Source organism: Lycorma delicatula, chromosome 11 (assembly GCF_047948215.1).
Source record: "Lycorma delicatula isolate Av1 chromosome 11, ASM4794821v1, whole genome shotgun sequence".
Lineage (NCBI taxonomy): Eukaryota > Metazoa > Arthropoda > Insecta > Hemiptera > Fulgoridae > Lycorma > Lycorma delicatula.
This window is the reverse complement of record NC_134465.1, coordinates 31605391-31632640: the sequence shown is the minus strand read 5'-3', so window position 1 is coordinate 31632640 and position 27250 is coordinate 31605391. Positions and strand designations below refer to the sequence as shown.

At 30.4% G+C, this 27250-nt stretch overlaps 1 protein-coding gene across 1 annotated transcript; it reads left to right on the top strand.

The window, feature by feature from the left end:
* Window positions 1-4573: 4573 nt before the first annotated feature.
* LOC142332501 (uncharacterized) lies at window positions 4574-15766 on the top strand. The gene is made up of 4 exons (XM_075378950.1): window positions 4574-4703; window positions 7622-7656; window positions 10985-11113; window positions 14008-15766. The coding sequence occupies exons 1-4, from the start codon at window positions 4574-4576 to the stop codon at window positions 14344-14346; spliced, it is 633 nt and encodes a 210-aa protein (XP_075235065.1). The 3' UTR covers window positions 14347-15766.
* The last annotated feature ends 11484 nt before the right edge of the window (window positions 15767-27250 follow it).

Below are 27250 nucleotides of genomic sequence, written 5' to 3'. Positions count from 1 at the left end.
CCCTCTCTATCAAACAACAGCTGTGTTCAAGGTTAACTGCAGCTGCCGTCCCGTACACGCGCATGTGCGTAAAGCGCATTATAACAAAATTCATAATTAACAAATTTACAATACTGAATAAAATAAAGCCGCTCGGTTCATTACTTTCTCACACCCTCCGGCCTTTTTATTTTACTTCTTTTTTTTTTTTAATTTTATGCACAGTACATTTGAACGAAACTGTTAAATAAATATAATAGGTGATACCTAAATAAGAATTTTTAAAATCGGGAATCGAACCCCCCCATACTTTCATTACATCAATATGTTTGATGTAATGTCTAAATTTATTAATTTATTTTTTTATAAGGATTATGCGTGCTATTAATAACATTTTTATAATCGAATCTTTAATTTATGATTATTTTTTTTAATGCACAAAACTCATACAAGTATTAAACATATGGACTGATGCACTAACTGTAATCAAACCATAAAAATTAAATATAAATTTAATACAAAAAATTTTAACTTCTTTAAAAATAATTCCAAAATTTAATTTTGAACAAAGATCGGTTAAGAAATTATAATGATAAGAACTGGAAATTAATTTCGTCTTCAGCTCGACGAGTACAAAACCCGACTTATTCTGCTCGCAGAAACGATAATACTAATTCTAAACCGAGAACTGAACTCGAAACTTTCAGTTTACTCTAATTTTTAAAATGTGAAACTTGGCTAAACAAATTGTGATTCGGTGTCCAAATCGAGAATCAAACCCGTGACTTTCAGTATATCAGTCAGCCTCTACTGCGTTACCGAGGTAACAAAATCGATTATAAAAATGAAAGGAGACGCGAAAAATTATAACTATAAATTACTTTGTGTCCTCTAAATATAATTTTTGAATTAAATACATACTAAATGTATGTTAGCGTGTTTGTGTTCGCCCGCGTATTTGTATTATAGACGGGCCGGGCTGTGTTGTGAAATACGGTAGTCTGCTTTTTATTACCTATATTAAAACAAATGTTCCCGTTTTTTTTTCTCTCTTTTCTTTGCTGATTAGTTACTAAATACGATATGATCTAAGTTCTAAAATTCCCAGATCCCCTAACAGGGAATCGAACCCGACACCTTTGGTGTAGCAAGCAAGCACGCTACTTTCTGACACTAATCTGTTGACATAAGATCTACATTTTTAATTACACTATTACGTATTTTAAACTGTTGTTTTTATATTATAAGATATTAATAGCAGTATTTAATAAAAAAGAAAAAAATTATAAACGGAGTTTCACTATTTTTTTTTTTTTTTTTTTTTTTATGTCCAAGTGCAGTTATAAATATGTGCGGATGTAAATTATATCCGTAAATTGAATATTAGGTAAAACGAAATAACTGAAAATCTTATCATTACCGTTTGGGTATCGTTGGTTACGTTCCTTTGTTAACATGTACGAAGGTTTAAGCGAAAATTTGGTTTCAATTATTATTTTGTATAATTATTAAAAAAAAATGAATATCAACCTGAAAAAAAAATTTAATATTCAGCTGTAGGTGTCGGTCGGTTGTTATTATGAGAAGTGAAGGGTGCAGTGTAGGAAATACTTTTTCATAATTTATTTTCTCTGGCAGTTGAGGAGATTTTGTTTGTCTAGACGCTACGTAGCGCAGGGGTGGGGAGCGACAGAAAAATTACGTGGACAGAATGCGATAATGAAATGTAATGGCAGTCCGGGTTTGTTAGAAAAAGATTGCAGATGGCGCAGCGAGCGGTACGCAGTTCAATTTGGATCCTTGCGTCTGCGGTCACTAAACGTACTGTACTCGTGGGGTAAGCAAAATACTGTTAATGTGTTAAAAACAATTATTTTAGATGATTTAAAATCTAGTCGCAAGTCATCGGTCAGGAACCAATTCGTTACACTTTCTGGACCCAAGTCGAGAATCGAACCCGGATCTTCGATATAACGGACAAGTACGCCTGTGACATCGATGCGGTGATATATTAAATTAATTTCTAGTTTGCTTTTTTCAATTACCAAGCCATATTTGTAGTTCATAAAATGATGTTGCGCTTCTAACCTAGAAAAATAATTTATTAAAAAATGCCAAGTTCATCAATTACAACTTTTTAATTAAATTGTAGAATAGAATACAAAAATTATTATTTTTCTATTTTTTAATTTATTTCTATTTTTTATTTACAAAGATACTACTAAAAAAGAAGAACAAATTCACCTTAATCAAACCTGACACAATACTTCTAAAGAAGAGAGGCAGCGATACATTTTTGTGAGTCTAACAACCTCTTTTTCTTTGATGTTTTTTCTTTGATTCATAAAAACTATAATTTTTTAATTTATAAAATATTTAATAAAGAACAAAATCATTATCAAACTATAAAGGAATGTTTATGTTGGAATTACCAATAAAAATAGTACTCATTTTACAAGTAATCCATTTTATATACTTAAAAATGTTTAATTTGTAACTCGCCAGTTTGATTTTTTCTACAAAATTGTTGATCATTTTAGGAAAAAAAGATTACGATAACTTTTGTTTTTAATTTTGTAAAACTGGTAGAGTAACTGTCTGATATAGTCTTAATTACTGTATATTCCACACAGACTGGAGACTGTGTGTAATACACAGTTTCCTGGAGAAAGAGCTTATTAATTTGTTGCATTCTTTCTTATGATTGTGATAATTGTAAACCATCAGCGGTGTAGGTAGCACTAATAAGAATTACTTTCTTTGATGGTAATAATGCTCAGTATTGTTCAGATCCATCTGTTTTCTTTGGCCTCTTGCTCAATGTAAACATCTGTCATTTTCATATTTACTTCTCTCTTCTTATTTGGTAATGAACCAGGACATCTAATTTTTGTTAGAACTATTAATGTCTGAATTTTCACCTTTCCTTTAAAATGTTGAACAGGTATCATTACTAAATTCTATATCTGTTCTAGTTATACAGCAAATTTTATATATTTAAAAATGTGAACTTAATTAAAAGCATGAAACTCTTGTAACACAGTGTAATGATTAATTCAATGTAAATTTACAGTAAATAACGGAAGTGCCTAACAATTCTTTGTTATCCAGCAATTACTTAATGTGTACAGTTTACACAACCAACAAATTACTCCGCAGCTGGAATTTTTGCACATTATTTTTGGTACTCCAGGCTGGATTTTATCAGATTTACATGGTAGTGAAAGATAAATCCGCCTTGATTGTTCCTAGTGGTATGAAGTTATAATTGTGTTTCACATGTAGAAGTTTCATTAACTGAAACATCAGAATCAGTTTCATGAAGTTTCCAAAAATTTTCAACTGTAGTTGAATGATCTAAGTTATTGTTACTTGTAAAAGGGGATGTAACAGTATTCTTATGTTTACAGTTAGTAGGAAGACAACCGATGAGAGTATATTCTAGCTTAGTCTTTTGAATAATAGAATAACTTGAATTTTGGATAAATTCATGACGTAAAATAAGATCTACATAAAATTAGGCTCTGCTTAAATGATCTAGCCCGAAGGACCAAATTATATATATATAAATATATATACATTGTAGCTTGGAAAATTAAATTTCCACTGGTGATCTTCAATAATAATTAAATTATGAATGAACGAAAATATTATTTTGGAGTTTTCTTCACTACATTGAAACTGGATTCATAATTTACATTAACACCAATATCTATGTAATATTTGTGTAATGTAGTTTGACTTTGTTTTTTGGCCATATTAGTAATTGTAATCATTATGGATAAAGAACAAAATTATGTCAAAGAAAATCAATTAAGGACTATTACAAGAATTGGATTATTTGCAGATAAATAGTCAGAATAGATTAAATAATCAAGAACATTCTGTAGACACAGTTATTAAAAAATTACAATTGCAACTTATCAATTTACCATTGTTTAAAGGTGACATTTTTGAATGGCCTCACGTTTTTAATATATTTAATGATTTAAACCACACTCAGCAAGATTTAACAAATATTCAAAAATTACATTATTTACATTCGTCAGTAAAACACAAAACCTTAGCCATTATTAAAAATCTTCAAATAATTGATGAAAAATACAAAATCGCATTAGATTTATTGATAAAACAATTTGATAATAAATGTATGTTGAATATTTTAATGCAGATTGCATTTTAAAAATAATTTTTTTTTGGAAAAGAGAATCAGATCTTCCATCTAAATTCATTAATGACATTTCTTCATTTGTCAACTCTCTTGAAGGAATGCAACTTCTACTTTACATATTTGAATTCATTGTAATTTAATTTCTAACAACACGGCTAGATTATAGTACTACCAGATTAGGGAATTCAGTTTAGGAAATGTTAATGTTAAAATACAACAATGCATTTAAATTTCATCGCGAACATCCTACTTCAAACGTCAACAAGATTCATAAACTACATAATGTTAGTTACTATTCTAGATCTAACTTTAAACATAAGAATACTGTTACATTCCTTTTTATAAGCAATAATACCTTATATCATTGAACTATACTTGAAAAAGATTGAAAAATTTATGAAACTGATTCTGATGTTTCACTTAATGAAACTTCTTACAAGTGAAGCACACTTCAAAGTTAATACCACTAGAAACAATCAAGGCAGCTTTATTGTTTCATTACCACGTAAATCTGATAAACTCCAGCTTGGTGATTCTTTCATTAACACCAAAAGTAGGTTCTTATATCTGGAACAGAGATTATGCAACAATTCTAATCATAAAAATATTTCACCTTTATGCAAGAATACTTAAGATTAGGTCATATACCATTACTTAATTCTGACGATTTATTAACTAATGCTTCAGATGTACATTATTTACCTCACCACTAAATATTTAAGCCCACAAGTCTAGCTGCTAAAATGCGACTTGTCTTTGATGACTCAGCTGAAACCTTTAATGGTTTATCTCTTAATGATACACTATTAGTTGGGCCTGTTGTCCAACAGGTTTTATTCTCAGTAATATTAGATTTAGAATTTATAACTATGTCATTACATCAGACATAGCGAAAATGTGTTGTCAAATACTAGTTAAACCTTATGACACTAATTTACAACACATTTTGTGGTGTGAATCTCCAGATCAACAACAGTTTGCACTTAAAACTATAACATATGGAACCGCCACTAGATGCCTAATTCAAATATCAAATGAAAACCAAAGGGATTTCCCATAAGCATGCAATACTATTACAAATGATTTTTATGCTGATGATTTTATTTCAGGCTCTGACCATCTAGATGAAGCTATCCAACTAACGGTTGATATTTTTAATCTACTCCAATGTTATGGATTACCATTTCATAGATGATTCTTTAATAATCATAATATTTCTACTCCTAAGCATAATTGTTCTGTTCCTTTAACTCAGCAGCATTAGTTACGTACCTTAGGCATTTTATGTAACAATTCTACAGACACATTATCATTTCAAATTACTCAATCTACTGATACTAAAAGAATTATTCTTTCTATTATTGCAGTTGTATTTGACCCATTAGATTTATTGGTCATATTGTTTTCTATCAAATGTTTTATACAATCTTTATAGTAACTTAAAATTAATCGGTATGGTAGATTACCCACAAAGATGTTATCTATCTCAATGGCATAAATTATACAATAAGTTACATTTAATATAATTAATTAAGAAGATAAGTCCAGTTAAATTCAACAATGGCGATGAGGTTAACTCAACCCAAATACATGGATTTTCAGACGCCTCCATAAAGGGTTACGGCTGTTGTATATACATTCTAAGTTTATTTGCTAATCAAACAATTTCATGTAATTTACTTTAAAGCAAATAATGCTACCAAGGCTTGAATTATTGGGTTGTTTACTACTCACGTTTATTAGTGAAGGTAATAAATGCTCTGAATATACATATTGATGAAATTCATTTGTATTCAGATTCAACAATGCATTGTCCTGGAAATCCATCTGCTTGGAAGGTATTTATGAGTAATAGAACTACTGAAATTCAAAGAGATACCTCAAATGCTAAATGGCACTTATTAAGTCTTTGAAAAATCCAACTGATGTATTGTGTAAGGTTTGTAATCCAATTAAATTAATTGATATTTCAATTTGGTGGGATGGTCCTCCTTGGCTCTCTACAATTTTCATTTCATTGACCAAATACTCATATTAACTTTAATAATTATAATAAGGATCCAAAATGTCTTTTAGAAAAACATAAAAGTATATCATCATCTTTTGTAAATATTGTTTTAGTTGACAATAATTCTCATTTTTATATAAGCTAATTCGTACATTAAGCTTTTGTTTCCGATTTATGTACAATCTTAAATTAAATCGGTCTAAACGAATCGCTCGTCATTTAACTACAAGGAAAAGGTAAGGGTCAGACCCTTATCTTTTTCGTAAACAATCTCAACATGTACATTTTAGTAATGAATTAAATAAACTTAAGAACCATCAAATTATTTCTAACCAAAGTAAAATCATTTCACTTGATCTGTTTCTGGATGACTTAGAAAACATCCTATTATCGTACACTCAAAGGCAAATATAACTAAATTATTTATTACTGCTGAGCATTTATGTCTTCAACAATCTGGTATACAATTGACACATCATTCATTACACCAGAAATATTGGGTCTTAAATGCTAAAACAAGCATTCCATCAGTCATTACTAAATGTTTGAATTGTTTATGTTTTCGTGCGAAAACTCGAATGCAACAACTAGGTCAGTTTCCCCCTTTCAGACTAGTACCTTCTTGTCCATTCTCTGTCTGCGCAATACACTAAGTAGGTCCACTTATGATTCATCATGGCAGGCAGCGGTCCAAAGCCTTAATAAAATCTTATATCGCACTTTTTATGTGCCTCAGTACCAAGGCAATTCGTTTAGAATTACTCTCTGATTTGACTACAGTCATTCATAGCAACGCTCAAGAGATTTATTTCACAAAGAGGTATTCCTACCTAAATATTTTCAGATAATGGTTCCAACTTCCGTTCTGCCAAGAATATTTTGTATGACTTATTTAAATTCTTAAATCGGAAAATCTAAAATCAAACATTCAAGCCTTTTCAGCCAAACAATCACGGTACCTTGAAAGTTAAGGTTCGTACAACTGTGAGGCTGTGACTACACTTCCAATATAAAAAGAATTTTGTTGCAAGCCCTACGAGGATCATAATGTCTAATTCTAAGGATATGCGTATGAGTCATATGTAGTTTACATGGCTTCTGATGCAATGAATCACAGAAAGATGTAATGTGAGCCACAAATGGCAATCAATGCATTTATATTATTCTTTGCCTGTTCTTATTTTTTTCATTAAGAAGTAAGAAATATCAAATATAATCACGTTCTCGCCACCATAAAACAATCATTAAGGAATTACAGGAAAAGTGTTTATAGTCTTTTTTTTTTATTATGGATGTTTATTTTAATTTTTGTTTCTCATTTTATTTATTTATTTTTTTCAGATAATGGATGGATCTGTAAATAATAATTTTGTTAATGAAGCTCTGCCTCTTAATAAAGATATTGAATTAGAGACTGAACAGGATAATGTAGCAGAAATTATATGCTTATTTGTTTGTACCAGATCATGTGACTGAAACTGATACATCATTTGAGTATGTAAGTTTTTCTAATTTTTTTATGTTTGCCAGACATGACTATGAAGCAATATTTTGCATTTATTTATTTTTCTGCTGTTTGTTTTGGTTCCTGGTTTTCAAACAGTTCATTTTTTTGCTTTATTTTTGTCTCTTCTCTTCTGACCAAATGTCCCATTTTTCTCCTCTTTGAAATCCTTGAAATCTCCTTTTTTGCTGTAAATATAGTTGAATATTGTTTTTATGAGCCTGGGAAAAGATTTGGCTATTTTTTCTGATGGAATTGACATTTTCTCAGTTTCATTGTATCTATAAATATCTTTATTACTTCTTAATTTGCATTCATTCTCTTGTATTTTTATTGGTCCTAGGCTTTTTCTCAAGGTTTTACCTTCTTTTTTCTATTGAATTTGTTTTATCTGATTTCAAACTGAGTATACATCTGATGCAGAGTCCTGGTTTGATTACTGAATTTTCATGCCTTATTTTGGTAACTACTGAGGTGTTCCTTTTGTTGAAAATATCTTTTCTTAGTTGATAGGCTAATTTTCTCATTCTTTTTTGATTTCCTTTGTTATCTAAGTGATTACTTTTGATTTTATTCGCATATATTTAAATTTGTTTATTAATTTTTCCATGTATTGTTTTTTGGGACTTGTCAGAATAAAAGCCTAACCTAAAGTTCTAAAGAGTTAATATTTTTAAAATTTGTAGAGAATCACTTAATAAAATTTACCATTTTTACTGACTTAGATAGAGTATAACCAGTGTATTCACTGAAGAATAACTTGCTATCAAAATATAACCTAAGTCTTTAATAGAAGATCCCTTTAGTAATGCAGTATTATACAATAAATAACAATATCAACATTAGCAAACCTTCCAAATTAAATATGAAAATAAAAATTTGTTAGAAGAAGTACTATTTAAGTTACATCATTTCTACACAGAGTTCAATTGATTTGAAGTAATTGAATATAAACTAGATTTGCAATACGCTTAAATAATTTGTTTTTTTTGTCTTCAATCATTTGACTGGTTTGATGCAGCTCTGCAAGATTCCCTATCCTTGAAACTAGAAACTAGATTCCCTAGTCATTTCATTTCCTTAAACCCCCCTATATTCTACATCCCTAACAATTTGTTTTACATATTTCACAATTTTTCCCTTCTACCTGTCCCTTCAATATTATAGCGACTATTACAGGATGGCTTAATACGAGGTGCTACCTAAACGTTCGGGGAATTTTAATTTCACGCGCAAATCATTGCAGGTACAACCTGCTGCCACTAGATGTGGCTAACAGTACATTTTGTGAATCAGTGTTCCAACAGCTGTGACGGTGAGAGGCTACATTATTGACTTTTGTGCATTTGTGTAATGTTGTGTTTTACTGCTTCGGTGAAGTTCTAAATGTAAATTTTAAAGAGCAAAGAACCTGCATCAAATTTTGCTTCATCTTAAAAAACTGGTGCAGATACCCATCACATGCTTGTGGAAGCATTTGGTAACAATGCTATGAGTAAAAGTAAAACTTTTTTGTGGTACAAAAGATTCAGAGATGGACGAACGACAGTCGATGACGATAAGCGTTCAGGAAGACCATCAACAAGGAAAACATGGTGAAAGTGCAAGAGGCTATTATTGAGAGTAGACAAACAATCCATGATGTTTGTGCAATCGTACAAATGTCATATGGGTCTGTGCAATGCATCTTGTCGAACAATTTAAACATGAGACGCATTGCTGCAAAATTTGTACAGAGACTGTTGAACAGCGATCAGAAACAAAATTGCCTGTATGTAGTGAATTGAAAAATTCAGCAAGAGATGACCCTAACTTCAACATCATTACCGGTGATGACGCATGGGTGTACGGGTATGACCCTGAAACTAAGCAGTAGTCATCACAGTGGAAGTCGCCAAGTTCACTGTGGCCAAACAAAGCTCGCATAGTTCGCAGTATTGTGAAGTCCATGATGATTGTGTTTTTCGACATCAAAGGCATTATTAATAAGGAATTTGTTCCTCTTGGTCAAACTGTCAATGGGATGTTCTATTGTGAAGCTTTGAAGTGGTTACATGAAAGCATTAGGCGCAAATTTTCAGATCTGTGGGGTAACAGCTGGGTTCTGCACCATGACAACACGTCGCTAGCCGTTCAGAATTTCTTGGCTTCCAAAAAGACGGTAGTGATTCCCCACCCACCCTATTCGTCTGACTTTGCCCCTTGCAACTTTTTTTCTCTTTCCAAAAATAAAATTTCAATTGAAAGGCCGTTGTTTTAACACAGTTGAGGAGATTCAGGAAGAAACGCAGAACGTGCTTCGAACATTTAACGCCTGCAGACGTCCAGGGATGCATGGAATCGTGGGAAAATGCTGGGATCACTATCTCAATGCCCAAGGGGATTACTTTGAAGGAGACAGTGGCAATTATAAGGTAAGCTAAATAGCTTACCTTATTTTTATGGTAAAATTCCCTGAACTTTTGGGTAGCACCTCATATATGGCCTATATGTCTGTCTCTTCTTTTAACTATATTTTTCCAAATGCTTCTTCATTGATTTGTCGCAACACCTCTGCATGTGTCACTTTATCCACCCGTCTGATTTTTAACATTCTCCTATAGCACTGCATTTCAAAAGCTTCTAATCTTTTCTTCTCAGGTACTCCAATCGTTCAAGTTTCACTTCCATATAAAGCGACACTCGAAACATATACTTTCAAAAATCTTTTCCTGGCATGTAAATCAATTTTTGATGTAAACAAATTATATTTCTGACTGATGGCTTGTTTCACCCATGCTGTTTGGCATTTTATATAGCTCCTACTTCGTCCATCTTTAGTAATTCTACTTCCCAAATAACAAAATTCTTCTATCTCCATAATAGAAATTTTCTTTTCTCCTCCTATTTTCACATTCAGTGATCCATCTTTGTTATTTCTACTACATTTCATTACTTTCGTTTTGTTCTTGTTTATTTTCATGCGGTAGTTCTTGCGTGGGACTTCATCCATGCCGTTCATTGTAACTTCTAAATTCTTACAAGTCTTCGTAGAGGTTATTTTACCTCTTTGTAGGTAAAATGTCCTTTTACTTTTTTATAAAAATTTTTCTTATGAGGAATACATACACAATAAGACTTTTTTCCATTCTCTTTTTTTAGTATCTAAAAAATCCTTAAGTGATAGAAAAAACGGTGGCCATATTTGAAATCAGCGCACAAAATAACATAAAATTCAGTTATCAGATTACAAACAACTTTCAGATTCCTTTGACCTGTTTTGTACAAAAAAAAATCATTAAATATTTACTTTATATCATTCATTTTTTTTTTTTTATTACAGCAAGAAGATTTACTACAACTGAAGGAGGAACCGCTTTATATTGTTGATGGTGATATTGAAAAAGATCCTTTAGCAATTGAAGAGACTAAATTAGTTAAATCAGAAAATTTTAAAATTGAAAATGAAGAGGTAAGGGTGTTCGATTTTACATACATGAGACACCAATTATCCAGATGGGCCTTTGCCAGCCCAAATCTAGATAATTGAAAAGGAAAATCTAAAAAGGATTTATCATATATAGTGCACATATCATTCGTAATGTTTAATGGTTAACATACTAATTACAAAAAAAAAATATATATATATATATATATATATATATTCCAGTAAGATTATAAAGAAATTGGAACATTTGTACAATGTAAGGAAAAAGATATGCAATAATATGATTAATATAGTGTGTAGGAAAGGCCAAAACATATGTTTTTGCTAAATGAATTGCAAAAGTCAATTAAAAACTCCAGTAAAATAAAGATTGATAAAAAAAATCCTTGTGAAAGCATACATTTATTTGAATAGTGTTCAGATTTTTCAAATAATGTATTAGGTTTTTAAAACAGCTTATTCTGGATTTAAGCAGTCCAGTTAGTTGAACATTTGGAAAATTGGCATCCCAATGTATTATCTTTTCACAATTATTACCTAATGTGTAAATTTTGGATTATATACAGTTCATTTATTAACTTGTCGCAAATCTGTTGTTTAACAGCTGATTTTTAAAGTCTAAAGGTTTTCATGTTCAAATCCTAGTAAACGTTAGTTGCTTTATACAGATTTAAAAACTAAAGAGTGGATACCTTCCTCGTCAGGAGTGGTCGGCCTGAGTCTGACAAGAATACACTTTGTTTACATGTCACACATATTATCATCATCTCATTGGGTCATGGTGAACCAAGTTGACATGTTTGGTGAATGAAGATGTCAATATACATACATTTTTGAATACTTTTCTCACAATAAAAAAACATATATTATACAAATTACCACTTTACCTTAAAAATTGCTTTAAATTAATTTTTATGAAAACGGTTCATAAATATTTATGAATTTAGGCAATCATAATTCAAGATCACACAATAACAACATACATTCACATTTGCCAATTCACAGAGCTATTGCTATATTTCAGTTTAAAACTAGTTATAAATAATTACTTTTTAAAAATAAAATTTAATGTTTTTGAAATATGAAAATATTTAAGAAATATATTTGTATTCCTTTGAAAATTTCTAAAAGAAGGGGCAGCTTAAAGACTAACATCGCATTCACAGCAATAATATTATGATTCCTTTCTTATCTTATTTGCATAATGAACAACACATCTTGCTGGTGTAGGTTTTTTCTGTATCAGAAATATATGACAAATGTTGTTTATAGGGTATGAGAGTATCATCTCTTACAGAGGGCCTACCCTTTTTAGGAATGACTTTATGATGAATTTGCTCAATAAGGGCTTTATGTATTGAATAAAAGTGTACTTGCCACCACTTTTCGTATGTAAAACATGAATATGTAATATAGTTATATTTAAAAGGTGGCAGAACTCCTTTTATATCACACTTGTATTTTTTTTTGTGAGTAAGCATCCGCTCAGCTTTTGATCCACCTGATCACCTCCACCCATAAAATTATTATAATCATTGACAACATCTGGAAGGATTGTCTTCTTTCCTTTCCGTACTTCTTCTAATTGTTTATTATTCATATACAAGATGTCACTTCATAATTTTCCCCTCCTTATCGCACACTACATGAATTTCATTTTTATTTAATTTCTTTTGCAGTATTATCTTTTGGAATATTACGCCTTTATTTTCTGACAGTACCCACTGAGTCAGTATTTTGCTCACTGAAAGTCAGAGCAAGTTCAGGATGGCAAAAATAATTGTTGTTGTAAATATAGTGATGTTTGTGTACAGGTTACTAGATTTTAAAAGTTGTGAATATATTAGTGGTGTAACCATGAATTGGGTTTTTTGTAATTTGTGTCTGCACCTACATAAATTATCAAGTTATAATAACTTGCTTCTAATGCTGCAATAACATAAGTCTTAATGCCAAAGTGTGTCCCTTTTTATTCTAATAAATTGAATAAAACGTAGCCTAGCATGTTACAGCGGTAAACTTTCATCGACCACTAAATTATTTCTGGTGTGTATGAATCTTTTACGAGGTTTTATTTTTTGGAGATGGGTTATTATTTTAATAATCAGTAAAACAGAGGAAACGCAACAGAAGTTCAATTTTTATGAGATAAAATTTTCCCAAGTCCTGGAGTAATAAAAAGGGGCTGGTTTGTATAATAACTTTTGATTTGTGGCTTCCAAATAATTCCTGATAGCATATATACAATTAGAAACAACAAAACCATCTCATTATTATCAATTATCAGTCCTGCTTCCACAGGTTTACTAGTTTATTTCATTAGAATATAAACTAATTTATCAGTAAAAAATAACCTGAATAAAGAATATATATTGTTAGTGTCATCAATTGAGAAGTTTATTCCTGGAGTAGGAACAAAACATACTGCACTGATGCATGATTAATTTGCAACTGACACCAGTAGATTAGTGTTGTAACACACAACCAGTAATGCTAATAGAAGCATTGTTAAAGGTAACACTTTAAATAATTGCAGTTCTAGCTTTCTGTTTGGTTTTTAAGTTGTTGTCTGTGTATGTGAATATATTTATATATATATATATATACATTAATATATTTAAATATTAGTGGATATTCCTCCTCGTCTGATCCAACATCCAAAAAACCATTGTTCATTAACACGGTAGCATCTCGATAAAAGTATGGTGGAGCACCATCTTGTTGGAAACTGAATCCTGCAGGAATCTGAGGAACAGTAAATTCCTCAAGCATGTCGAGGCACATGTGCCCTATAACAGTGGGCTCCAAGAAAAAAAAAACAGATCAATGATGTCATTTTTGTTTCACCATAACACCAGACATTGAATTTTGATGTGCGTTTCATTTTTAATTGTAATTTTTTTTTTTTAATTTTACAGGTTACTATCGATGAAGGAACTATAGAGGATAATACCAAGAATTTTATTAATTGTAAGAGATGCATAAATAATTCTGTACATGATGGAATTATAAAAGAAAAATCCAATGAATGTATGTGTGTATATGATGATGTTACAACAGAAAAAGATTTAGTTGAGAATATAAGTAGTAAAAACAAGTTACCTATCCAGAAAGGAAAAAAATTGATTTGTGAATATTGCAATGAAAGTTTCAAATGTAAATGTTATTTAAAGAGTCACATTAACTTTCAGGCTAAAGAGAGAAAAAAAATAATACTAACTTTTGTCAGAAGTCTTTTAATCAAAGTTCTATTTTAAAATCGTATCTAAATATTCATACAAAAGAGAAAAGTTATGTTTGCAACTTCTGCCAAAAGGTTTTGAGTTGTTCTTCTAGTTTAAACAGACATCATAATATTCATACAAAAGAGAAAATTTATGTATGTAACTTCTGCCAAAAGATTTTTTATCATCCTTCTAATTTAAACAAACATCTTAATATTCATACAAAAGAGAAAGGTTATGTTTGTTACTTCTGTCAAAAGGCTTTTAAATAATCTTTCTAATGCAAAGAAACATATTAATAATTTACACCCCAAAGAGAAATATTGTTTATAGTGTTTAACTTAATGTTAACTTTTAACAAATGTTATACTTTAAATTAGGCAGACATCTTAATAATATCCATATTAAAATATCATTACAAAGATCTTATATTATGAAATTTGATTAAGAGAAAAAAATAATAGCATTCTTTCAACTGTGCATAATTTAAAACAAGTGTAACAAAATTTATCCAATTCTACAAAATCTACAATTCCGAATAAATTTAAATTTAGAAAAGACATTGGAACTTGTTTGTTCAGTTAAAGTTTATCATTCATTCCCATTTCTATCAACAGAATCATATACCTTTTTAAAATGTAAAATGTAATACATAATTCTTGTATTTCGCGAGTCTATCTCATTTTGTTAATTTTACACAAATGATTTGTTCCACACAATATCTTCCTGTTCTAAACCACCATGATATATTTTCCAAATTGTTTATTGATGTGCTATTCAGTTTCTACAACTTACTAAAAGAAGAGATATTCCTTTGTAATATTAACTTCTATTTTGTCTCATTTTTGTGTAGAGTATGAATTATGAGATTTTTTCTGTCTTCCAAATAATTTCTCTAATAAATTATCATACATTAATTAACAAATTGTTATAATTTTAAAAGTTATACACCATTATTGATTCCTCATGGGATGCTTTTTAATTTTTTAGATGTCTGATTAAATATTCTTTTTCTTGTTTATTCAGGGAATTTGAGTTTTCTAATTTATTTACTGGTTCCAAACAGTTGAGCTTTTCTTTGGTATTTTGCAGATTTAATAGGTCTTCAAATAAATTGCTAAAATTTTACTATCGCAAGTTTATATCACTTATATTTATTTATTATATTATCTGTACTTAGTGTTTTAGAAAATAATTTTCTTGGAGAAATAGATAATTTATTGTAATAAAAAGTGCAGTATATTTGAATTTCAGTTTTATAAATACGTTTATAAGCTATAAATTGTGAGTTTTTATGTGATGCTAATAAATAACATTTTCTTCATAATGTAAAAGATTTTAGAATTATGTAGTTTGATTTTATAATATGTCTGTGTAGTCAAAATTTTAACATTCACTTAAATGTTTAAGGGGATTAAAGTTTATACATATTTATTTTATTTAAAAAATTGTATTTTCAATCTAATAAACAAAGTTCTACAGAAAACAGGTTTATTTTTATTTAAAATATACACCATTCTTTTTGTAAAAACAAATTAATGTATTCTAGTGTGTCCAGATGAAAGTTTATTATTTATCTTGTACTATCATGTTATTTTTGAATGATGCATCTCATGGTGCGTGGTGAGTAGGTAATTTGTAATTTTAATTCACATATAAAAGTCATTTATATGCTTGCTGATACAGTAATGCGATCAAGGATTGAAAGCTCAATTCAATGCTTACTATCTTACAAAAAACATTTTCTCAGATGGTTTCTGTGACTAACAGTTCAAGCCATAGGATCTGTGATTTGCGAATGTTCTGGAAAAAATATAACATCATGTTGTATGTAATAATGGTAATGGTGATGAAATATACTTACAAGATTGGTCAGCACTCTGTACAACGCGTTGAAGGCATTTCTGATCTTGGGGTTTACTTTGATTCAAAGTAATTTTCAGTGAGCAAGCAAGGAAGATAGTCTAAGTCCAGAAGGAATTTTGGTTTGCTTCTTTAGGCTAGTCAGCATTTCCAGTATTCAAATAACATCTTGCACTTATATAAGACTATGGTTAGACCTATTCTTGAATATTGTGCCATCATCTGGAATTGTGCAAGGGACTACACAATGTGAAATAGTATAGAAGCTACTAATCTAAATGGTGCATCTTTTCTTTTGAAAACTACAAGGTTGAGTACTGTTTTTGGAAGATGCAGTTGCTCAAGGTCTGACACTATACAAAAGCTTGTCTTTACCCATAAAACAGTTAATGGGGTTACTGAGCGCGATTTGAGAAACAAAACCATATGTTTTTCTTTTATTCACTCTAACAGGCACTGCCTGTTGGCACAATAGCAGGTTGACACCTTTAGCTAGGTGTATTAGAAGGCTAACGAGTATGGTTGGGTGGTCGATGTGTTTTTTGTTAACCCTCTGATATAAATGAGTTTATTTGAGTAAGATTTCTTATTAGTGCTTTGTTATGTTAATATTATTTCTTTTGTATTGTTAGTTACATTTTTTATTTGATTATTTTTTGTTACTTGCATGCATGATACTGTCTTACTATTTCTATCATACTGGCTAATGTAGGACTAGCCATATCTGGGCTACTACTGTCTGAAGAAAACAAGAAAAGGTAAACGACAATAGCCTTGACATTTCTCAATCGATATAAGCGAGAGGTGATACATTTCTTTATTATATTATTACTAATGAAATAAGGATTTATTATAAAACTATTTAAATTAATAATGTAGAATCAATCGTGCGGTAAGCTCATTCACACACGCTATTGTAACAAATGGAGTAGATTTTGTGAATCTGAAAAATTTATTTCTTATTGATTTTATGTCAAGCAGAATAAATGCACTGACTTACTTTGAAAGTAGCAACAGGTTCCACTGAGTGATTACAATAAACAATACACATTATTGTCAGGTGCCTTTTATTTCAATTTGGAATTTTTTACACTTATCTTTTGGTGCTAATATTCATAATATTATTACCTTAAAAGCAACATAATCATCAATGAATTTCTGTGTCCTTCTACTTGCAAAAGTAATCATATCACATACCTCACAGTCAGTAGTACAATGACAGTTTCCAGTTTTCAATGATCACTACTTAGTACCAACCATCCTGATCATGTAGTGGAAAACACCCACCATGTGATGTTTCTGGTCGCCACACCACCCCCTCCATATCTAGCCCTGACGACTTTACTAGAGGTCATCTTCAAAAACCTCAGCAATTGACAAAATTCAGTCTCCCCTCAACCAGGATGCCACTGATGTGAATGCCAAAAACTACATTCTCATTGGTGTACTACTATCTAAGGTGAACTCGTGGAAAACAAAACTGAATTGAAGTCTTCAACAAGACTGAATTACCTAAATATTGAGTGAAGGAACTAAAATCTAACTACCCAAATAGATAAAAGCAAGTTTGACACACAACTCTACAACAAAACAAAGAAACAAAAGAAGCCCACTCAGGACTCTACACCCCTTCTGCAATTCTTTCTTTAGCAAAGGAAAATCATAAATTAAAGCGGTCACATTTTTCACACTGTAATATTAAGCAAAAAAATAAAATCTTCCTGTTAAGGCTAACATGTACTTCTTTGTTTACATTTTTTTTATTATTATTTTACTGAACCAGCAATCCAAAATTATTAACAGTATTGTGAATTAGCATTTTAGTTATTTAGTAATGGATGATGTATGTTTTTTGAGAACTACAATCTCTCCAAATTCATTCATAGAAAGCAGTAGTTGTTTTATAGAATTTGTTTTTACTTACAGCTTTGTGAGATGTAAGTAAAAACAATGAGAACAAATAAATTTCAATATTACCTTCCATGATAAAATAATATTAAGTATGTTGTGAAATAATAATTACTTGTTATTATGCACCTTCAATAAAAAATCTTTAAGGATATTAAAAAAAATTATCTTGTTCCTCTTTTAAAATAAAATGTTTATGAAATAAGTTATACTAATATTTTAAAATTAGTACGATTATTAAATGAAGAGTTAAATAAAGTTCGTAGGTACAAGTATGTATTAAGATATACAAGTTCAGAACCAATAAAAAAAAAGGTAGTGTAACCAAACAGGTATAGGTTTAATTTTATTGCTAGTAAAATATTTTTGTCATTAGCAAAAGAGTATATAAAAAAATGAAAAAAGACTGTGTCATTCATTTAACAGAAAATCAAGAGGTTTTTATAAACCATTGGCGAATCCATACACAAAATTCCTAACAAAGAAAAATTTTTAATTAATATACTTTATGAAAGAAAAAAAATTGCATAAAAGATACATAACTTAATACCTATCAGAATACAAAAAATTTCCCATACAAATAAACTGCTGTAGTTGTCAATTATCATTATCCTAATGGTTTAAAAAATTTAATTTTTCCACTGGCTGCTTTACTTTTCCCCTCATTATTAAATACTTTTACAGAGATCTCTGCTTTATCATAACATTTATATGGAGACTTAAATTAAAAATATAGGTTTTTTTTTGTCTTCAGTCGTTTGACTGGTTTAATGCAGCTCTCCAAGATTCCCTATCTAGTGCTAGTCGTTTCATTTCAGTATACCCTCTACATCCTACATTCCTAACAATTTGTTTTACATATTCCAAACGTGGCCTGCCTACACAATTTTTTCCTTCTACCTGTCCTTCCAATATTAAAGCGACTATTGCAGGATGCCTTAGTATGTGGCCTATAAGTCTGTCTCTTCTTTTAACTATATTTTTCCAAATGCTTCTTTCTTCATCTATTTGCCGCAATACCTCTTCATTTGTCACTTTATCCACCCATCTGATTTTTAACATTCTCCTATAGCACCACATTTCAAAAGCTTCTAATCTTTTCTTCTCAGATACTCCGATCGTCCAAGTTTCACTTCCATATAAAGCAACACTCCAAACATACACTTTCAAAAATCTTTTCCTGACATTTAAATTAATTTTTGATGTAAACAAATTATATTTCTTACTGAAGAAATATTCGTTTAGCTTGTGCTAATGATATGCATCATTAACTGCTAGTTCCATGTAAAGATTAAAAAGTAACGGAGATAGGGAAAGGATGTTCCCTATCTCCAAAAAAAATTAATGAGACTAGTAAATCTAGAAAAAATATTTTACCATCCTTTCATATCAAACTGAGATTAATAAAATATTCTGTAAAACCTATGAAGGACAGTCAAGGATTCTTTTATACACGGCAGAAATTAAAGAAGGGATTTTCATTGACCCACAAATAAGGGTCACAATAACTGGTCAGAGATGAAATGTTCAATTCTGTGTTGACAGATGTAGAATTCACAGTCTGGAATTCACATTACTAGTGACATCTGCATTTCTTCCTGCCAAACCTTGGGACAGTAAGTGACAGCAAGATATTTCCACCAAACACTGAAATTTATTAAAAAAGTAATAAAACAAAATCTGTATAGGTAAACATTCAGTGTGATCCCCTGTATTTTTATTTTTATTGAAAATACAATTTACCCTTTTGGTGAATTTAGATAAATTTACTTACTCGTATTTGTCTTCCTTACTTTAGTTACTAATTTACTTAACTAACTTACTCTTAGGTCTTTTTCAGAAAGTACACCAATTTTTTACATTACGATCAATATTTTACAACTCTATTTAAAATTACATCTAAATCATACAGTCTTGAAATTTCCTTTTATGGATATGCATTACTATACTGTTTCACCTCTAATTTGAAAAGTTACAGTATAGGCTGAACGATTCATTATTAGGGCTGGAAGTATATATCCAAAATTAATGAAATTAAAAAATGATTTTTATTTTTATTAATATATAATGAATTTTAACATTAACATATGACTTTAACCACACAAAGCTGACTCCCACTACATTTCCTAACTTATGACCACTACTTTTAAAACATAAATTTTCAATTAACATAACATTATTATATTAGTTGAAAAAGAAAAACATCACATCTGAATTTACTGCTTTTACACACAATAATTATAGAAATAAGAAATGAAAGATTTTTTTTTGTCTTCAGTCATTTGACTGGTTTGATGCAGCTCTCCAAGATTCCCTATCTAGTGCTAGTCGTTTCATTTCAGTATATCATCTACATCCTACATCCCTAGCAATTTGTTTTACATATTCCAAACGTGGCCTGCCTATACTACTTTTCCCTTCTACTTGTCCTTCCAATATTAAAGCGACTATTCCAGGATGCCTTAGTATGTGGCCTATAAGTCTGTCTCTTCTTTTAACTATATTTTTCCAAATGCTTCTTTCTTCATCTATTTGCCGCAATACCTCTTCATTTGTCACTTTATCCACCCATCTGATTTTTAACATTCTCCTATAGCACCGCATTTCAAAAGCTTCCAATCTTTTCTTCTCAGATACTCCGATTGTCCAAGTAAAATTATATTTCTTACTGAAGGCTCGTTTTGCTTGTGCTATTCGGCTTTTTATATCGCTCCTGCTTTGTCCATCTTTAGTAATTCTACTTCCCAAATAATAAAACTCTTCTACCTCCATAATCTTTTCTCCTCCTATTTTCACATTCAGTGGTCCATCTTTGTTATTTCTACTACACTTCATTACTTTTGTTTTGTTCTTGTTTATTTTCATGCGATAGTTCTTGCATAGGACTTCATCTATGCCGTTCATTGTTTCTTCTAAATCCTTTTTACTCTCGGCTAGAATTACTATATCATCAGCAAATCGTAGCATCTTTATCTTTTCACCTTGTACTGTTACTCCGAATCTAAATTGTTCTTTAACATCATTAACTGCTAGTTCCATGTAAAGATTAAAAAGTAACGGAGACAGGGAACACCCTTGTCGGACTCCCTTTCTTATTACGGCTTCTTTCTTATGTTCTTCAATTGTTACTGTTGCTGTTTGGTTCCTGTACATGTTAGCAATTGTTCTTCTATCTCTGTATTTGAACCCTAATTTTTTTAAAATGCTGAACATTTTATTCCAGTCTACATTATCGAATGCCTTTTCTAGGTCTATAAACGCCAAGTATGTTGGTTTGTTTTTCTTTAATCTTCCTTCTACTATTAATCTGAGGCCTAAAATTGCTTCCCTTGTCCCTATACTTTTCCTGAAACCAAAAAGGTCTTCTCCTAACACTTCCTCCACTCTCCTCTCAATTCTTCTGTATAGAATTCTAGTTAAGATTTTTAATGCATGACTAGATAAACTAATTGTTCTGTATTCTTCACATTTATCTGCCCCTGCTTTCTTTGGTATCATGACTATAACACTTTTTTTGAAGTCTGATGGAAATTCCCCTTTTTCATAAATATTACACACCAGTTTGTATAATCTATCATCGCTTCCTCACCTGCACTGCGCAGTAATTCTACAGGTATTCCGTCTATTCCAGGAGCCTTTCTGCCATTTAAATCTTTTAATGCTCTCTTAAATTCAGATCTCAGTATTGTTTCTCCCATTTCATCCTCGTCAACTTCCTCTTCTTCCTCTATAACACTATTTTCTAATTCATTTCTTCCATATAACTCTTCAATATATTCCCATCTATCAACTTTATCTTTCGTATTACATATTGGTGTACCATCTTTGTTTAACACATTATAAGATTTTAATTTATATACCCCAAAATTTTCCTTAACTTTCCTGTATGCTCCGTTTATTTTACCAATGTTCATTTTTCTTTCCATTTCTGAACACTCTTCATTAATCCACTCTTCTTTCGCCAGTTTGCACTTCCTGTTTATAGCATTTCTTAATTGCCGATAGTTCCTTTTACTTTCTTCATCACTAGCATTCTTATATTTTCTACGTTCATCCATCAGCTGCAATATATCGTCTACCAGTTCTCTTTATTCTGCCTAAGTTTGCTTCTGCTGATTTAAGAATTTCTTTTTTAACATTTTCCCATTCTTCTTCTACATTTTCTACCTTATCTTTTTTACTCATACCTCTTGCGATGTCCTCCTCAAAAATCTTCTTTACCTCCTCTTCCTCAAGCTTCTTTAAATTCCACCGATTCATCTGACACCTTGTCTTCAGGTTTTTAAACCCCAATCTACTATTCATTATCACCAAATTATGGTCGCTATCAATGTCTGCTCCAGGGTAAGTTTTGCAATCAACGTGTTGATTTCTAAATCTTTGCTTAACCATGATATAATCTATCTGATACCATGCAGTATCGCCTGGCTTTTTCCAAGTGTATATTCTTCTATTATGATTTTTAAATTGGGTGTTGGCAATTACTAAATTATACTTCGTGCAAAACTCTATAAGTCGGTCCCCTCTATCATTCCTTTTGCCCAGCCCGTATTCACCCACTATATTTCCTTCCTTGCCTTCTCCAATGCTTGCATTCCAATCTCCAACTATTATTAAATTTTCATCTCCTTTTACATGTTTATTTGCTTCATCAATCTCTTTGTATACACACTCTACCTCATCATCATCATGGGCGCTTGTAGGCATATAGACGTTAACAATCGTTGTCGGTTTAGGTTTTAATTTTATCCTTATTACAATGATTCTATCGCTATGCGTTTATTCAAAACGCATAGCGTTTATTCAAAACGCATTGAATAAAAGTATGAAGTGAGCATCTTCTTGTTCATCACGAAACCTACTCCTGCCTGCCCATTATTTGAGGCTGAGTTAATTACTCTAAAATCACCTGACCAAAAGTCGCCTTCCTCTTCCCACCGAACCTCACTAATTCCTACTATATCCACATTTGTCCTACCCATTTCCCTTTTTAAATTTTCTAGCCTGCCAACCTTTTTTAAGGTTCTAACATTCCACGCTCCGACTCGTAGAATGTTATTTTTTAATTTTCTGGTGACCCCTTCCTTAGTAGTCCCCACCTGGAGATCCAAACGGGGGACTATTTTACCTCCGGAATATTTTACCAAGGAAGGCGCCTCCATTATTGCTATGTGAAAATGCAGAGAGCCACATTTTCTTGGAAAAAAAGCAGCTGTAGTTTTCCATTGCTTTCAGCTGCGCAGTACTCAGAGGACTGAGTGATGTTGATACGGCCGTTTAAGTCATTGTGACTCACGCCCCTAACAACTACTGAAAGAGCTGCTGCCCACTTTCAGGAATCATTCCTTAGTCTGGCTCTCAACAGATACCTCTCCGATATGGTTGCACCTTCGGTCCAGCTACTCTGTATCCCTGAGTACTCAAGCCCCCTCACCAACAGCAAGGTCTCATGATTCATAAAGGAGGTTTTTATACTAATAATTTTTAGAAAAAAGAAACCAAAAGGTATGTGGTTTTTATTTTTAATCATTTTTTTCTTTTATTGTTAAGTTTTATGTTTTTTTCTCATTTACATTATGTTGTTCAATTATTAATGAAAATTGTTCTGTTTAAAATTGTATCACTTTTCAAATCTATTTGGTGTGTTTTATTTTCAATTAAAGTTGGACTGAATTAAGTTGTGTTAAGTCCAACTTAATTTTAATAGATGTTATTTACATAAATTTTCCCAGAAGTGAATTTTCTGCAATGTTAACTAGAATTTTTATTTGTTTATTGGGAAATTAACAATATTGTTTTATTTTGAACCAAAAAAACTATGTTCTGATAAAATGTTTTCTTGTTCTGACATGTTTCCTTGATTTAAGTGAGATAGAGGAACCACATTTATTCAATTTCTTAGATCAAAAACCATTAGGAAACGTTAATTATTGCTCAATTTGTACCCCAAGAAATTTAGTATGGTTTAATTTCACAGAGGAATCAGAAATCAGGGCTAAGTTTTTTGCAAGCTGAAACTTACTAGCATACGTTTTCTGATCTATGTTTACATAAAAAATTTTTCTTAATTTTTGCTATAGAATCATGCCCTGAGAGATTGCCATGCAATTTTGAATTGCCTGTATTTTACCTTAGTGAAGTTCATCAGCTTGATTTATCATGTCATCACTACTCCCTACATGAAATTTCTGAAAAAGGTTCATAACCGTGAGGCTGTGACTACACTTTAAATATAAAAAGAATTTTGTTGCAAGCCTTATTCTAAGAATATGCATATGAGCCATATGTCTTTCCCGTGGCTTCCAATTCAAGTAATCACTGAGACAAGGGCTGTATTACATGACCTCACAAACAGATTTAATTTGAGCAACATATGGTGCAAATGGCAATCAATGTGTTAATATTATTCGCCTGTTCTTGTCTTTATCATTAAGAAGAGAGGTTGCATCTGTATCAAATGTAATCACATTCAAGCCATCATAAAACAAACCGAAAACTATTATTAAGGAAATAGGAGGCAGATGTTTATAGTATTTATTTTTTTTTTTTTTATTAGGGGTATTCATTTTAATTTTTGTTTGTTTATTTATATTTTTTTTACAGATAATGGATGGGCCAGTAAGTAATACTTTTATTAATGAAGTTCTGCCTTTTAATAAAGATATTAAATTAGAGACTGAACAGCATGATATAGCAGAAATTACATGTTTATTTTTACCGCATCACATGACCGAAACTGAAACATCATTTGAGCATGTAAGCTTTTTTTAATTTTTTATTTTGTATGTTTGGCCGACAGAAGCAATTTTTTGCATTTATATCTATTTCTGCTGTGTGTTTTCGTTCCTGATTTTCAAACAGTTCTTCATTCTTTTGCTTTATTTTCGTCTTCTGTCTTTTGACCAAATGTGCCTTTTTCTCCTCTTTGAAATCCTTGAAACCTTTATTGATCTCCTTTTTTTGCTGTAAATGTAGTTGGTCTTTTTTATGAGCCTGGAAAAAGATTTTGCTTTTCTTTTTGTGATGGAATATGAGATTTTCTTGGTTTTATTGTGTTTGTAATAAGTATCTTTATTATTTCTTAATTTGCATTCATTTTCTTGTATTCTTATTGGTCCTAGGATTTTTCTCAAGTTTTTACTTTGTTTTTGTAATTGGATTTATTTTATCTGATTTCAAACTGAGGATGTACCTGATATAAACCTAGGGTTTGATTACCAAATTTTGGTGTCTGATTTTGGCATCAACTGAGGTGTTACTTTTGTTATAATATATTTTCTTAGTTAGTAGGCAAATTCTATTTTTCTCATTCTTTTTTGATTGGCTTCGCTATCTAAACGATTAATTTTGATTTTACTCCCATATATTAAAATTTCTTGACTATTGATTTTTCCATGTTTTGTTTTTTGGGACTGGGGATAATAAAAGCATAACCTAAAGTTCTGAAAAATTAATGTTATCAATTAGAGTTAATTTACAATTTACCTCTTCGTAAGAGTTAATTTACCATTTTTAGTGACTTAGATACAGTGTAACTAGTGTATTTATTGAAGAATAACTTTCTATCAAAATATTGACGTCAGTTTTTAATAGAAAATACCTTCAGTAATGCAGTATTATTAAGTAAATAATTTTATCAACATTAGCAAACCTCTTCCAAATTAAATATGAAAAAAAAATACGTTTGAACAAATTGTATTTAAGTTACATTATTTTTGCACAGAGTTCAAATTGATTTGAAGTAATTTAATGTAAACTAGAATTTGATAAGCTTAAATAATTTCATATCCACAAATAATAAAGAATGTGAATAGCATATAATTAAATTGAATCTCGCTTATAAATACTAGGAAAACTGGAGAACCCAAATGCATGCCTTGCCTTATGCCAGATCTAACATAAATAGGCTTAGAGATAAAATTATCATTTTTTTATATACAGGATTCTTTTTGATCAATATTAATCTATCAAAGAAAACAATTAATTGTTAAATCCATATGCACCAAGTTTTTTAATAACTAATATGTTATTAACTACATCAAATGCACAACAGAAATCAGTATAAATTTCATCAATTTAATAACCATCATTTAGTGAATCAACATTATTATCCATATATACACAAAACGTCGTTTGTATAGATTTACGTTCCAAAAAACCATGTTTTTCAAGAATTACAAATTTCTCTATACGGGGTGTAATTTTCATGCAAACTACCTTATCTAAGAGTTTGACAAAAACTTTGCATTTGCTGATAGTGCAATAATTATGGATATCACTGTTTTTAAATAATGGGCATATGTAGCAAACTTTCCAAATGCTATAAGAAACAAGAGTATTTAAAGAACAATTTAAGAGCTTAGTTAAAAACTGTACAAAAAGGCGGAGAATTTGTTCACTAAAAGAAGATGAATATTTTCTGGGCCAATCGAAAAATTATAATTAGTCAGCAAATTACTTCTTCAACATCATTCTCAGAATAACCTTTACTGTAGCAGTCATTACAATTCAATGTAATTTCAGTTGAAAAAATCATTGTTAGAGTTTCAAAATCCATATGAGATGGAGAAGATCTTTTGTCATTTTTGTTAGCATATAAATATTCTATGGAATCATTAAATAAAGATTCCTCAACTTTAACAGTATAATTTAATAATAAATCTTTACAACTAAGAGTATTACATACACTTTGTTGTTAAATAATTCTTAAAATTAGTAGATGTACATTGTATCATTTAGTAAATATTGAATCTTATAATACTAATATTTTTATAATCTGTGAAATATTTATGAGAGATAAGATAGAATTCAAAATCTTAAGACAACGTTGTTATCTGTAAAGGTAAATGATATATTTATAATGATAAAATATTTCACCATGAGCAATATTAACACTAATGTCAGTAAGATTAGAAAAAACTAAATCATGAGAATTACAGCAAGAGTTATAACAAAATATTTGATTGTAAAAGATTATAATTTGTAGAAAAATGTGTAAAGTGAGTAGCAACATTTTTAACATTTAATTTTGGATGACTTTTTCAAAGAAACATTTTGTAGGATTTCCCTTACAAAACCTAGCACATTAAAGTCACCTAATAATAATAATAATAATTTAACTGTGGCTGCACTGTTAATGTTTGTGATACGTGAATTAGAAATACAA